Here is a 16,019-nt window from a genome sequence, read left to right as displayed (position 1 = left end):
TCGCTGGGTGGGACAAGGTCCAGGATCTCGCTGCTTGCTTGGTGGGTCTCCGTGAGGCGTCTTACCTCACTGAGCTGCAGGTGAACCAGATCATCCAGCTGTGGACATCTCTCCCTGAAGGCGACAAGGAGCGGGTCGACTACCAGCCACGTCATCAGCAGCGACTGACCGTTTTAAGGCTCCTAAGCGGTCTGGAGTCACACGGGGTGTGGAAAGTGTTAAGCGCTGCTTGATAAGACATCCTGGCGGGCCAGCTCAGTGGCCCAGCACTAGCCGCTTGGTTGAGGCCATGTGCATAAGGCTGTGCGCTTTACACAAGACAACCACCAAGAAGGCTGGAGTTTCCACCCCCAGATGGTCTAAAATTCTCAGCGACTACCACCACGTCCGGGACTTAGTGCTCGACAGTCCAAGTGTTATGGCGGCGACAATGATCCAGCTCTTTGAGCTTAATCAGCAAACACTCATTCAATGGTAGGTCAGGCACATCATTTACCTCAAATTGACTGAATAGTTCTCTAATGAATACATAGCTTACACAAATGATCTTCTCTCAGGTTTCAACGGCGGCAGAAGAGCCAGGAGATGAGTGTCCTTTCTCAGGGAATGGCTCCAACCAACCCGATTCCTGTGGCACCTGACCAGCTTCCATCACCGAGGGAACGACTGCAGCTCCTTCCTTCAGCGTCAGGCCCACGGCATGAATTTGTCTTCCCTCCAAATCTGGAAGGGCAGGCTCCTGTTCTGCGGCCAGGCCGATGGCCAGCTGCTGCCACCAGGGAGCGCCCCATCTCACCTGCCCCCACCGCACCAGACATCGCACAGCCCATGTCAGCTCCTGGGATGTTGCCTAGGGTAGGGACTTTTGTCCTCAACCCAGACAACACTGTGTCATGCGTACTGACAGCTTTTGGTGCCTCAACATCCAGTGCAGGCCCAACTCCACTTGCTCCTGCTCCTTCTACTCCTGTGTCCCGGTACACGCAGAGGAACAGGCGCCAGCGAGCCCTTGAGGAGGAGAGTGGAGTCCACAAGAGGAAATATGCGAGGCCTGTAGCCATTGTGGGCAGCCCAAAACAAAGGATTTTGGGCATAGTCGTCATGGCAATGCCACCTTCTGCTCACGTTCCTCAAATGGCAAATATCTTGAAGAGTGGTTGGCTTAACAGAGAGCAGCAAAATAAGTTTTTAACTATGTTTTGCTTGTATATATTGTATATTGTGTGCTTGCGTGTATATAGTTTTTATAGTATGTATATAGTTCCCTGTATGTATATAGTTTTTATAGTATGTATATAGTTCCCTGTATGTATATAGTTTTACAGTGGTACAGTTTGACCGTAATTATCCACTCTGTGGAGTACAGAGGACAAGCACAACATGCATGCAAAATTTTCCTCACACCCACTTCTGTCAGTTTGTGACGAGTTATAATTTGTGTCGTTTTACCAACCCTCTTTTTTTCCCCTTGAGGTTCGGAGCAGTAGTTGGGATAGGTCAGGTCGGCGCTTGTCATCACAAGTCATTATACATTAGGGTGGTCCTTATTTTAAAAGGTTGTAGTTTCTGAAGTCTTATTTTTTATTTATTTCCAAACCTGGTCGGGAGCAGGTTATGTCCTAAGTTATAGTTAAATTCGTGTAAAACTAGCGCCCACTGACCAATCAATTATCATGAAAAACGAAGTTCTCACGTGTAGGATTCTGTCATATAGTGGAGCTCCGCCTCTACAAACATTTTGGATATCGCATGCGCTTTAATAGTGTTGTGCGTGCAAATATGCCACTATGGACGTGCATACCATACAACAAATGATGACAATCGATTTATTTGATGTTATAGGCTAGACACTAAAAATGACTGCAGTGTAGATTACGCTATCGCTCATAACAGTTTTTAAATAGAGGTCTTGTGCGTCTCCACGTTTCACGATTGGCCAACATCATTCCAACACCGAGAACGCGTACAGATCTGAGCTGAAGGCCTAGTTTGACAAATATATCATATGCTATCGTAGTAGCCTATCACTTCACGTATACCCCTGAGTCAAGGCTTTAGCCTAAATATGTCTATAACTCGTAGTATAGCCTACATACAGTCGGATGGGGGCGTGGCCTGGCGAGGCAAGGGTGGAGTCGGCGTGGGGGAAAACACCGGGGAAATCGTGTGTGTATTTAAATGACAAAATGTCATAAATGTCAAGGGCAGTCTTTGTCGCCTGCCGACCGGCAACGATACATTGCAAAATTAACTGCTATATGTTATGACTGCCCTTATTTAATTAAAAACTGGGCCAATGACCCAACCAAATGGCCGGAGGTGTCGTTTCCAGACATTTTTTCCAAAACTCATAGAACTTTGCAAATAATGTTTTTTCAACAAATATAACATATTCTGGGGGTCAGAGCATAAATAATTATATAAGTCATATGATCTTAAACTCAAAGCTATTATTAGGCCTATAGATCTATAAATATAAACATAATACACACAATATTAATAGCCTAAGTAGCCTTTTAATTAATACGTGAAATAACTAAGACATTTCTGATCGCTAGGGGGCATCATAGCTTAGGGATTTAAATTTAGAACGCTTACCTTAACGCTGTCAGTGTTAGTAAAACCTACTGTTAGGACTAAACATGGTGAAGCAGCGTTTATAGTTGCCATGCAGTTCAGCTCTTTAGATGAGATCAAAGTTGCCCCAACTGTAGCCAGTTTCAAATCTAAACTTTTCTCAGATGCTTTCTGCTAACTGATAACTTATTTTTTACATTTCTAAATCTGGGAAAGTCTTTATGCTAAAATTCTAATAGTTTCTATGTTGTTGTTTTCTTATGTTTTAATTATTACTTTTTAAACACTTTTAAAATATTGCCCTTTTATGCTTTTATGTAGCCTACTATCACCTTGTGTGTTTTATGTTTTCGGCTATTGTATTAGGCTATTATTATTATTTTATTATTATTCTTTAGTTTTAAATTATTCTTTGACTATTGCCCTTCTATGCTTTTCAGCCATTCCTGTTTGCTTCTGTTTATGTAAAGCACATTGAATGACCTCTGTGTAAATGCGCTATATAAATAAAGTTTACTTGACTTAACTAGCCCATTTCACAAGATGGGGCCGCTGTGTAGCCTAAATCAACTTCCTGTGGAACAGCACTGTCCCATAGACAGCAAAAGAAAAGTCCACAGGAAAGACAAAAGCAGGAAGACGCTTTACCCTGCCAATTAAGGCATCATTAACATCAACGAGGCCGGACACCTGGACACTGTGAAATAGGCTTATTGACTTACCTTGTCTGGCAGATCGCAGGTTCGAATCCAGATACGGCTGCATGGTGATCTGGGAAGCCAATACACACAAGGTTTTTCGCTTTTCCGCAGGATGAGCAAGCAAGCACTGAATGCATGAGCTGTTGATCTAAATGGCAGACTCTAAACAAATAAAGTAAATAAAGGGCCAAACTGACACGTCGCATTTTCTATATTTTCCAATATTGTCCAGTGCTAATAATAAACTCGAGCAACGAACGGAGAAAGACGTTTTGAGCGGTCAATGTTGCGATATTATCAGTGCAATTTGCTTTTGAGCAGGATTTTACAAGATTTCGAAATTAATGAAAAGACACAGTGATGATGAGATTTTGCACACTGCATTTTTCTTCATAATTTTGCACAGCTAGGCCTGTTAGTGGCGACTGGCGAGTCTGTTATAGCCTACTGTATGTAGCCTGTACAACGCTATTCTATTAAACGCTGTAGGCTACTAGTAGTCTATTAAACGCTGGGCCATGACCGCTATGTTCTTGCAATATTTTCCCTTATGATCATATTGTTTCAAAGGATTTTTTTTTAATTATATGCCAATTTTGGAAAAATGAAACAAAATATTTAAGCCACGTGAGGTGCCCTCCCTGTCAGTGCTCATGGTCCGTTGCTCTCTGGCGCCAACCCAAGGTAGAACTCGAAATCGGTCGATATCCATAACGCACAGGGATATCACCTGAATATTTTTGCAGGGGAAAATCTATCTGTTATTTCATTATTCAGTATTTTTTCACTTGCGTGAAGGGTCTTTTTTTGCGCGAAAAGATTGGCCCCCTTCTTATGCTAAGCGAGCGTTCTACCATTTGAGCTAATTCCCCGTTGCTACATTTGGGGTTGAACTGGAAAAAAAACAGTTAGTAATGTTTTCATAAGCTATTGATGACATTCCTGATTAATCAATGATCAGGACTTTTAAATCATAGCATATCAATCAAACATCGTATTTCATTATCCAGAGTGGATACTTTTCACTACCTGAATGTTAGCCAAACCTGTCTTGGGCCTGTGAGTAAAGAAGCGCCATGCAGACTGCTAACGATACATTAGCGTTAGCTAACTACTTTGCATCTGTACCCAATTCATAGCCTAGGCTAGTCTTATCTGAAATATCCTAGTTTAGTGCAGCCGCTACGCTATGCAGCTATGGGTGAAATGTTTGCTTTACACAGGGAAGGATTTTCGGTTATGGCCTAGGCTACTTGCTGTTAAAGTAACTTAAACTTTGCATTAGCTAGGCTACCGAGTCTGTAACGTTATTTTTTCTCTGGCGTAACTTTCACTAACGTTAACGAATATGGTGACTTTAGCTATCGCCACACCACCCAAGTAATCTAGTATTGCAGAAATAAATGGTCATAAGTTATATTAATTTCTAAATGTATTATAGCATTCATGTGAAGAACGCAACACTTTTGTACAACTTATAATAGCATATTCTTCGAGCTTTCAAATTTTGAGAACCCGGAAGACAGAACAGCTCCCTTCGATAGCTCAGTTGGTAGAGCGGAGGACTGTAGCGGTAACACTGACATCCTTAGGTCGCTGGTTCGAATCCGGCTCGAAGGAGGGAAACCTTTTTGTTTTTGAACAGTTAAGGTACCGGTACTCACAGTCTGTGAGCCAGCGGAGACGGTGCTACGAAAGGGCACCAAAACAAACCAGTTTTATTTTGCTGCTCATGCATTATACATTGGGTATAGGTAAATGGTATAATGTATGGCTACCTGCATTGAGTGCTCTACTAAGCTTCAGCTGTGAGTTCCAGATGTCCATCATGCATTTTTGTGTTATAGACACATATCTATCAGAAAATAACAATAAACTTAGGTGCCCTCAGTTGGCACCGATCGGTCCAAAATGGGCCTATAGCTCATAACTGCATTAGCAAGCTTACTACATGTATCTGGACTTTAACAGACAAGAAAACATTCAAAGAAAGGAGATGGAGAGATCATTTGAATGTCTTTAATAGCACATTATTAAACATTATTGAAATAGCAGATCAGAGTTTTTAAAGTAGTCCAGCCTATGTTTTCAAATTAATATTTATATGGTAATGTTTTCACTTGTTAATCTTTTTGCACAGTCTCTTTATTTCTGTGTATACAATTGTAAAGAGCAGTTTTATAACATGACAGAAAGCAACAGTCAACAGAACTCATATTGAAAACCATCAAGCAATCAATCATTCATTACGGTATTTACATCTTTCAGAGGGTCCAGGCAGTCTCTCTTGCAAATGGTGAGAGGAAAACAGGAGCAATGGCTATTTGTGACTTCACTCCAGACCATCACTGTCCTCCCTCTCAGGTATAACTCCTGTGCCCATCACCAATCAACTGAGTCTTCTCACTGGCATTGGTTGGCTGATGCACAATGGGGGTGTCACCATCTGGCAAAAACAGACAAAAAACCTAGTTAAGCATGAGGCCTTGGTGTCATATGCCAGGTTGAGAGAGATGATTATCCCCTTGTAATAATTACATAACATTACGTTTGCTTGTGACACCTTCCAGGGAAGATGAAAGGTGTTTGTTGTGAGCTATTTGTTGTGGGTTTCGTCCTGCTGGCTGTCCCCAGATTGAGTGCAGTCATACTGGGCAGAATGACAACTCCATCAGTCCAGACGAGAGTGTACTTTTAACCTTGCGACAGTGCCCTGCATCCAGAAAAATCACTTGACATCGGTGGGAGGCCGTCAGCCGTATAGCCTAATCAGTGAATGCACAATTTAAAAACAAAACAACGCTGTGCGTGAGGGCTAGTGGTTGAGAGATGCTGTGATACTGTGTGCTCTGCCCGTTAATTTGGTCTATTTTTTTCCTTGTTTTTTTTTTTAATGTTGGAGGCAAACCACTTCGTTTCCTCTTATCGTGGGATTGCTTAAAATAACTGGTAGGAAAATTCGCTTTGAGAACTGACTCACAGGCAGTAATTATCAGTGTTGTGGCAAACTACTGAAGACTTGAAAAGCCTCCTGCTGCCAACTGGCATATTTTGAATGTATAATATCCAAACATCTGACTCAAAAGAATGATTTCTAATTATTTTCATTAACATGCTGATATGACACACGTGAAAATAATTAAGTGTATATTTCGCGTATACTTTTGCATCTAAAGGCTCAGGCTCTATTCTGACTTCAAAGTTGTTTTTAGATCAAGTGGTCCTATTTGCTTCAAAAGACTGGTGTCCAGACATCATGATACTGACTAAAGCAACTAATTAATTCTTTTTTATTAGTTTCCCTCTGTATTATCTGTAACATACGTATAATTATTTGTAATTGCAGTTTTGTCTCCCCTGCTTTAACTCTTTGTCTATTGAAATCATGTCCAAAATTATGTATTCAGTCTTGCACAAACAAAATAGAAAATACTAGCAGAAAATCATATTCTTTCATAAACTCATAACCTCCCTACAAGTTTTGATCAGGTTGAATGCGTTGAAGAGGTGCTACACCTCCTAGTAGTGCTGTAATCACTTTATTTCCCAGAAAGAGCACTGAAGTACAATATGTAAAATTAAACTACACAGCATCCCTGATACAAAAAACACCTCATGGTGTTATAGTCCATTATGTATATGCATTATCACATAACTTGATGTGTAACATAAACATATATATATCTATGTTTATTACACGTACAAATTAAATTATGTGATTAATACATACGTCACTGTACTGTGATTCTTTCTCATCAAGGTCTTTTTGCAGAGTTGTGTCTTTCTAGGACACTTTCAATCATATTCTCCTGTATTGACATATGTTGGTCCTGACAAAACGAGCTTTTATCCAAAAGAAAAGTGGAACATGAATTTGAATGGATAAGGAACGCTGCAATTTTTTCATTGTGAAAAGATGATGTGAAATATGAAATACTCTCTAAAGTTCTTCTTGGGGTAATTTTTGTGGATAAAATGACAAGATTGCAAACACACCACTCAGTCAAAGCATGCAGATCTGCACGGATGTGCACTAGGTATTGATTGTCTTTCTTTGCCCTTCCTGTTTGTTACTTACACATGTGTGTGGCCTGCTTGCTCCTTTGTTATGAACAACATCACAAACAAATATCTTTTGACATCTTACATAAATGTACGAGAGCTGATTGTTGACTGAGAAGTGATTACTGATTTAGCAATTGTGCACAAGTCTTTCCACCCAGTTGCTGAGGATATTTATGGCAGCCCTTACTATCAGCTGTCACTATTTGTTCTGCTTATTGTGCACAGCCTAATCTTATGGAATCTGTGTCTTTCTGTGAGAGATTTGTGGTAAAAAGGAACAGTGACAAGAAGCTCTGAAGCAATGATGATCCCGCTAGACCACTTTTCTTTTGCAGTCCAAACACATCATCCAAACACTCAGTCTTATACCTGCCATCATCACCAAGTACCAAAAAGACTTCAGAATACAACATCACATTAAATGGCAATCACAGCCAGTTTTGCCTCAGGGTGTGACAACGCTTTCCAAAACACTACAGCCCCTGTTGGGAGTTCCAAACATTGTAGGAGCTCTCTCCATAATTTAATCACATTTTAACCATAACAATCATTTGATTACTAAAATGTCACCTATTTAATCATTACTGAGTAGGAATCATACAAACAGAGGTATGACTCTGGTCATGGTGACTAGTACATCAAGCATCACTGACACTATTGAACATTAGTTAAAGCTGCAGTTAGCAAGATTTTTTTGATCATATTCACTGAAATAACATAAATCAGCCGGTTTTAGAAAAAAAACGCACTTCTACCTCCACCTAGAGCCTGTTATTTGTTTTGCAAAAATCCACAGCTCCCGGTTCTTCTGGTCCAATCAGAGCAGGACTGTGTGAGATCTGACTGTCAATCACAGTCTGGTGCGCACTGACGAGCACAAACTCGATGAGAGGGTGCTCGGTGGTAGAAGGGGAGGGGCATAAGAGTTGTAAACATTCAACATTTTGGCTAAGTCCCCTCAATCTGTCAGATGTGCCAACTGCAGCTTTAATTGATTTGCTAATTTCTTTGCGAGGATAATTTTATTTGCTGTGCGTATGACTCAATATATAACAAACATAAGACTTACTGTCAGTACCATGACATAACATATAATCAATGTGTCTTGTGCTGCATTGAGATGTGCTATTACAATACTGTAATAACAGATAAGTGCACTCAAAATAGCCCAGTCAAATCATCTTCTTTGAGTGAGTTCAGTTGTGTGAAAGTGTGTCAGTTTTATTTGTAATAAAATTCACTCTACATGTTGACATATCTCAACTCAGTCAAAGCAGCCAGTTGAATTGACTGTTTTTCTTAGTGTGTTCATCTTTCTTTCACAAAGAAAACCCATGTCTCCAGATCTGTGCATGTGTTCACCTGTTTCGTTGTCCGTGCGAATCTGCTCCTCCAGGTCTTCGGGCGACACGTAGCATTCGGGGTCCTCCTCCCCTGGTGTGCGGGGCTTACACTTCCCACAACAGCAGTTGAAACAGCAGCACAGACAGCAGCAGAAGTAGCAGCCCGTCAGCAGGCCGCAGATCGCAAACAAGCCCTGGAGGTACAAACACAAACACAACATCACCCATACATAACAAACAACTACATAACCACAATATAATAGTAACAACTAAAATATAATAATGACAATAACAACAACAATAACTCAATATTAATTCATCATTGTCTGACTATTGTTGGTTATTATAAATGTATATTCATTGTCTTATATGGTTATTATAAACTTAATTCTTGGAGTAGCATGTCTACAATGGGTTTTGTATTATCAGTGAGAGCAGACCCGCTCAAATGACAGTGGTGGCCTACAGCTGCTTTTGCACATTTTTACAATACAGTGGTGGTCTGGCATGGAGGCCCACAATGCCTAATTGCTGTATTCCCTATGGACCAGTTTCACAATGAAGGCTAGTCCTAGACTAAAACAAATCTTATAGTCTAGACTATAGGCTTAATCCATGCACAGAGAGCTGGTGAGATTAGTTCTACACTGTACTGTCCACAAGCTGGGTCTAGTTCCAAACCCTGCAGTTTACTTTTTTTCAATAATCCATGTGCTGTCACTACAGTAAGTAGATATCCACCCTAAATTAACCAGCTCACACTAACTTCCTCTTTGGCCATAATGTGTAACTCTCACCTTTGCCCACCAGCTGGATAGCAGGAAGTACGTGTTGACGTTCTCTTCTCCAAATTGTTGTGAGACATAGAGACCCAAGGATCCATATTTGTCATAGATGTTTCTCTTGGTAACATCTGACAGGACAGTGTGGGCATTATTCAGCTCTTTAAACTTGTCTGCGGCATCAGGGTTGTCTGGATTCTTGTCAGGATGATATTTTAAGGCAAGTTTCCTGTCAGAAGAGTATAGGTCAGCATATTGACATATTCTTTACATGTAGACTCCATGGAAACCTCAGAAATAACATCACCATAAATGATAAGTATTAGTTTTTCTGAAAGTGGTGGAAATACATTTGTATTTACAAAAGCACAGATTACACATCAGGTATAAAGGTTTGTTGAGGAAAAATAAGATGTTAACTAAAAATACTACCTCATTCAATCAACACATCTTATTTTATAACTGTAATATAATCATTATGATATCATTAGATCCACCAGGACTAAGCTTCTTGATGGCCCTTTTTCACGGTGTCACACACACGGTTAGTGTGAAATATTTTGCTAATATGCTATGGGGTGGGGAGAGAAGGCCACGTTCACACCCTGTGTATAGCACCAGGCTGAGTGGCTGCGGACAGCTGTTTCCCTTCATTCAGACGTGTCCACACCCACGGCAAGCTCGGCAACTGCAGCGAGCATGTACATCATAAGTCCATTTCATAAGAGAACCAATCAGAAGGAACAGTGTAGACCGGACTCAACCAAATACAGGTCAGTTCTGGCCAGGTTCGACTCACATCCTGTTTACTACTCTACATCTGCTCTGGCTCCAAAAAACTCTTACTACAATGATTCTGGTTCCCATTTGACATATAGGACCTCTCACTTTGACCCATTTCTATCTAATTCTAAGGGCATTATGTCATGTCCACTCATGTCTCAGTCATTAGTTTAACCCTAAGGATGACCACCTGTTGGCCTCCCTCCCACACATTTTCAGTCATGTGGGCAAAGTTAAGTGGACAGGCAAGTAAAGAGCAGTGCCAGAGAAATAAGCATCCCAACCCAGGGTGTCCAGTGTTGACACATGTGTGGATGGAGGGGTGGAGTAGCCTATCATTAGACATTTCAATGGTCATTGCTACGCATTGCTACGCTATTGCATTCAATGCTACGCTATACTTCCGCCCAGGAAGTATGAACACAACTTGCTTCATGCATCAGGTTTGCCTGCAATGAGCCAATCACCTGAGCTGCAAATCCCACATGACCGAAGACACAGGAACTAAAAACCCTCTATGGATTGGCCACAGATGCATGATTGACATCAGTCTGAGGAAGCAAACTTAAATAGCAGATGATAACTGGCTGAAGCTATCTGCTCTGGCAATACACCAGGCAGTGTATGCTTGTTCAGATTTAGACCCCAGAGGTTGGGATGTTTCAAGGGGACACAATTTCTAAGCTACGCTCTGGCTGGTTTGAAACCTGAACCTTCTTCCACTTACCTATGTCAGGAGGAATCATTGCCCTTGCCCCTGAGTTTTACTGCCTATCAAAGCTCCACGACTTCAACAAAAGCATTACAAATTTTCCGATAAACATCATTGGCCCCTTTGAGCTTGTTTTTTTTAATTTTTTTATTTTGCTAACATGTACTAAACTGTTATTTCACATCAAAATTTCATGATGCACCAAGCACGCATTCTCATTAATGTTTAATTAATCCAACAGCCCCTGAAAAAAGTTACTATGATTACATATTCATTAACACACATGAGAGCTGTTAAGAAACAATTTAAATGGCTTCCTGGAAGTGGGTTTGCATTAAACCATTTAAGAGATGTACTCAAACTCGTGAACTCGAAGTCCTACTAACACTAAACTTCCATTTGCCTTTTAAGTTATAGACTTTTTTTCTCTCCAAACTTGGAGTATAAAGTCAATAGATATGCAATAGCTTAGAAAAGTCAACAGATTAGATAGCTGACACTACAAGGTAATATGGAGCCTGAATGATATAGTATATACAACAAGGCAAAAGAATGAGTCATCAGAACAGGATCCTGTGAGCACCTGTTGCATTGTAAACTAAAGCCCTGACTTGCTTATTCTTATTGTCACGTCTGTATTTATTTCAGAATGAGGTAGTGTTTGTCATTCATTGCCTCTCCCCTTGACAGTATTCTAACTGCTCCTGTGTTGTAGATTGTTTTGATAGTAGATTGCAAATTGAGTTGTTTTGTAGTCAGAAGAAAGAGGCACTGCAATCATACTTTCATGCTCTTTCACGCTTTTCATGATTCAGATCAGCTGATGCCCTGACAAGGCTGTCTTGCTGTCGTTCACACACGACCATCTTTCAAATCTCTTCTCAAACCCTTATTCACGTAAGACTCAGGGGCAAGGCAAGTGCTCAGCATCATAAATATTTCAGCTATACGGAAGCCATTTTATATTCATACTGCTTCTTAGCAATATCAGGAGACAGTTGTTCTAACAGATTCATTTTCTATTTCTGTTGGTGCTATTCCATTTCGTACCACTTGCTCTACAAAAAAACTGTGTGTAAATTGCTGTTACATAAAGTGTCGGCCTAACATGATTACAGAGACAACCATAGGTGTAGGACTCAGGACCTGAAACACACAAAGTGTGTCCTCTTTTCACCTCTGTTTTTTGAAGGTCATGTGAAAAACAGATAAACTTTTGCGCTCACCGGTAAGACTTCTTGATGTCGTCGTGTGTGCAGTTCTTGTCCAGGCCCAGTATCTGGTAGAGAGCCTCCCCTGACGTAGACAGGGCGCGCTGCCTTTGTTCACTCATCTTCCTTGACCATTACCTGTGAGGTGTGAATTAAAATGACCTACACCAAAGAAGAAATCAGTCCATGTACACAGCCATCAATGAAAAATCAGAATAAGAATGATAACAGGGATTGTTTGTTGTGCATGCTCACAAAGCTCATGAATAGTTAGAAGTTGCAGTAATGCCATCCACAAACCATTTTATATGGTATTGTGTGTAGAATTTGTTACACACATAGAAAAAGGAAAATGATTTTTGTGTGGACACAAAAGGCATTGTATTCCATTGCTGGTATAGCTTCAACATTTCCTTCAGTCATTCTGAAAAGCATACCTTCCTCTAAATAATTCTTTCATTTTAAATGAAGACCAAATCATTAAATATTTCATCAAAAAAGAATTGACCAGGCTTAGATATTCCAAAATATCTCAAATGCACTTCATAACATCACCAAACCAGCAACGGCTATGTAGTTTTACTCATTATCACACAGACGTCCAACAGTCTCCTACCTGCTCCACACAAGAGATCCCAAAACACAGTCCTCCCCAAAGCGCAGCAGACAGGTCAATGGAGTCGGGTTGCTCCTCTGAGTGCTGGTGGACTTATGGTGAGATGAATAAAACATTTGATGGTCCTACAGCTCAGGTATCGGAGGCTATCCTACTATGGTTGCCAGCAAGCTTGATTGGGTTTCAACATTGACAATCTTCAGGCCATACACAACACAATGCTTTGGAATGGCATGTGTCAGAGGTACAATAGATTAACCTCTATTGAGCGTCACCTATGGTTTCTCATTGGGGTTTAGGTGTGTGTATATCTGAAGAAGAGGAGGGAGTCAGTGACAGAAGATGTTACCAAATTGTGCTTCTTCCCCAGAGCTAACTCCTGGTCTTGAAGTAGAATTGGAGAAGTTTCATAGACTTAAGATTTAATCTGGAACTGAAGCGCCATCTGGTGGTCGTAAGAATGAAATACATATGCACTAACATGTCAGCAAAATATAAGGCAGGTGAGAGATAAAAAAAAAATAGAATATGGTCATATAAGAATATAATAACCAGTGCATAGGGGAGAGGAAGATATTGTAGGTGTTCACGAAAAATAAATGTACATGTATTTCTCTCCATCCTTTTAGTTTGGTTGGTTCGTCGTGTGTGTATTTTTACATAGGTACTTTGTGAGCTGAATTTTTGAAAACTATAAAAACACTGGACAATTTTGGATTGATCAGTTTGGTTTGGTCATCTTGGCTTTTGTAGTGAGGTGGTATGTTTGGCCACAAGATGGCGCTGAAATGCAATTGCTGAGTAGCTGAGAAATACAGTTTGTGACAATGGTGTTACTTCATTTTCGCATATTACACTCTACTGTTACATTTACACCTGTAGAGAGGAGCCTGTTTTTGTTCCATAAGTGCATAATATTATTGATTATTGGTATTCAATGTTATTGATAAGGAACAATATGAGGCTGAAGACTGAGAAAAGCAGTGCATATTATGTTTGCTTGTTTGTCAGCTATGTGAGTTTTTGATGCAAATCTGCTAATATAATTATTATTTTGATACCCTTTGCAAATTATTTCATGGTTTCAGTAAAGCTGTCCAGGATGTAGGTGGATCTAAGAATGGACTAAGAATCACTACTAGGAGAAAGAATTGCACTTGACCAGCTTGACACATTTCATAAGACAGTGAAATAAATTCTTAATTTTGTTTCACTGAAATACTTTCCCTAAAGGCTTAAAAAACACAACTCACTGAAGCCCGGTGTTCATATTCTCTACTCAATAGCCAAGTGAATGGTTAACCTGAATGATATAATGTGAAGATGCACTCAAACTGTGACTTACTGCTAATTCTGCCAGATACAGTGCTCCTGAACATACTGCAGTAAATAATGAATTAATTGAAGGGCTTGGCCAAATAATAATATTTATATACAAAGTCATCAATCCTAAATGTACAGTATCTTCTGAAAAAGCTTACAACATGCAACAGCTCGTACAAACACTTAAAGACCTAGTAACTAGTCAATGAGTTTGAAAGATAAACACAGTGTTTCTACATAAACAGTGATAAAGACCAACTGTTATCTTGTAATACAATGTCTGAAAACCTTGATTGTGTTAAGCTCGATCGTAAAAGCATCCATTTCTAACATGCCACTGCTGGCGCACAGAACGGGTCAGAACGTGATCATGCTCATTTGCTCGTACCTCTCGGGGGACATTTTGCAACTGGATACTTCAACTCTCCAGGGGAATTAGCAGGTTTGCTACTCACCTGCCCTCGTCATGCCCACACACACACACACACACACACACACACACACACACACACACATGCACAGACAGACACACCTCCCATCCCTGAAGGCTGCTCCTGCTAAGCATGTGTGTCAAGGGAGGGGAGAGTGCCAAAAACAAAGGCATTAATGAAATGGTTTCCTCGCAGTCAGTGAGCTCAGTGGGAGACCCCCCGCCCCACACACACACACCCCACCCCACACCAACAGGAAACGTGGTTGTGTGCGTAACACTAGTCCCTCCCAAACATGTGTCAAGAAATACCTAACCATGCAGTCAGCTAACACTCACAAAAAGTGATATTAGATTTTAATTTGATATTAGAAATTCAATCAAATGTATTGAATCAGAAGTAAAAGCATGAAGTGGTAATCAACAAAGCTAATGCAGCAGGTCCGCTCAGTTTATCACCACCCCCATTTATATATTAAAATATTTAGCAGAGATGCTAAAAATACAGCAAAAAGAACAAGTGAGATATTTGAGCAATAATGCAATTCAATGAATTGTTTTACTGTGATTTACTAATGTTTATTCTACTATGTTAACAATATTAGCTGTGATATTGCATAATAATAATAATAATAATAATAATACAAATAAAAATAGTCAAATGTTAGACTGGATAGGATTAAATATGTATGCAGCAGAGCACAGTGTTGGTGTGTGTCCAAAGCTATCAAATGTTCAGGAAAATGTAATCTGAAGCATGGCAATGTAAAGCCGCCCTGTACTATACCCCTACTAGTGCTGTGAAAATACCAAGAATCTGATTCCTCTGTGGAAGGGGGAAAGCCCTGGGTCAAAGTGTTAAAGTGATTGGACACAATTTTGCCTGGTTGCCTGGAAAAGACATAGAAGAGCTTAGCAGGGGTCTTGACTGTTGAATTGTATTCAAAACCGGAGGGAGTGTGGCGCTGATTATGCCTTTCACTGGCATACAGCCCGGCTGTTGCCATGACACAGTTTACTATTGTCCAAAAGGTTGTTGATGAAAAAATATACTTATGTATATTTTTATATATATATATACAACCCCCCCCCCCCCACACACACACAGAGTGTGTCAAAAACAGCATTGTATTATAGTCACTGTGCTACCCTTATACACTAAGTAACAATAACAGAAGAGTTAACAGAAGAGTTAACAGACAGGCTATTGCAAGTCATTTAGAAAGACCAGCACTGGTATATGACACTGCTAGATTATGTCACCTCTCCTGAGTCTGGAGTCTGGAAACGCCTCGACACCAGGGGAGGTTCAGGCCACATTTTTGCAAATACCTTTCAGTAAGCTGTAAGGGGTATGTTGCTGTTGACAAAGATCACGTGTTTATTTTTTAAATGCAGCAACAGCACTGTTGTTGTGGGGGTCCATCATAAACAAACGTCTTTATAGATGATGCACTGTATACCACTACAATCAGA

At 40.3% G+C, this 16,019-nt stretch overlaps 1 protein-coding gene and 1 non-coding gene across 2 annotated transcripts; one reads left to right on the top strand and one right to left on the bottom strand.

The window, feature by feature from the left end:
- The first annotated feature begins 4,812 nt into the window (after positions 1–4,812).
- Positions 4,813–4,898, top strand: trnay-gua (transfer RNA tyrosine (anticodon GUA)). The gene is given in 2 exon segments: positions 4,813–4,849; positions 4,863–4,898. It is a non-coding gene; the product is annotated as a tRNA-Tyr (tRNA).
- Positions 4,899–5,638: 740 nt separating this feature from the next.
- dnajc5b (DnaJ (Hsp40) homolog, subfamily C, member 5 beta) lies at positions 5,639–12,316 on the bottom strand. The gene is made up of 4 exons (XM_076290888.1): positions 12,190–12,316; positions 9,484–9,697; positions 8,706–8,880; positions 5,639–5,724 (listed from the first exon to the last, which is right to left on the bottom strand). The coding sequence occupies exons 1-4, from the start codon at positions 12,294–12,296 to the stop codon at positions 5,639–5,641; spliced, it is 582 nt and encodes a 193-aa protein (XP_076147003.1). The 5' UTR covers positions 12,297–12,316.
- Between the last annotated feature and the right edge of the window lie 3,703 nt (positions 12,317–16,019).

Source organism: Alosa pseudoharengus, unplaced genomic scaffold, assembly GCF_046254945.1.
Source record: "Alosa pseudoharengus isolate Yale_2024_CS ecotype anadromous, Long Island Sound unplaced genomic scaffold, YU_APseudo_1.1 YU_APseudo_1.1_scf_18, whole genome shotgun sequence".
NCBI classification, from domain to species: domain Eukaryota; kingdom Metazoa; phylum Chordata; class Actinopteri; order Clupeiformes; family Clupeidae; genus Alosa; species Alosa pseudoharengus.
This window is presented reverse-complemented; position numbering and strand designations above follow the sequence as displayed.

Coding starts and splice junctions, on each gene's coding strand:
- dnajc5b (XM_076290888.1), bottom strand. CDS start 12,296: ATGAGTGAACAAAGGCAGCGCGCCCTGTCTACGTCAGGGGAGGCTCTC. Junction 9,698..12,189: donor GACATCAAGAAGTCTTACCG/GTGAGCGCAAAA, acceptor CTCTTCTGACAG/GAAACTTGCCTTAAAATATC. Junction 5,725..8,705: donor TCGCACGGACAACGAAACAG/GTGAACACATGC, acceptor TGTTTTTGCCAG/ATGGTGACACCCCCATTGTG.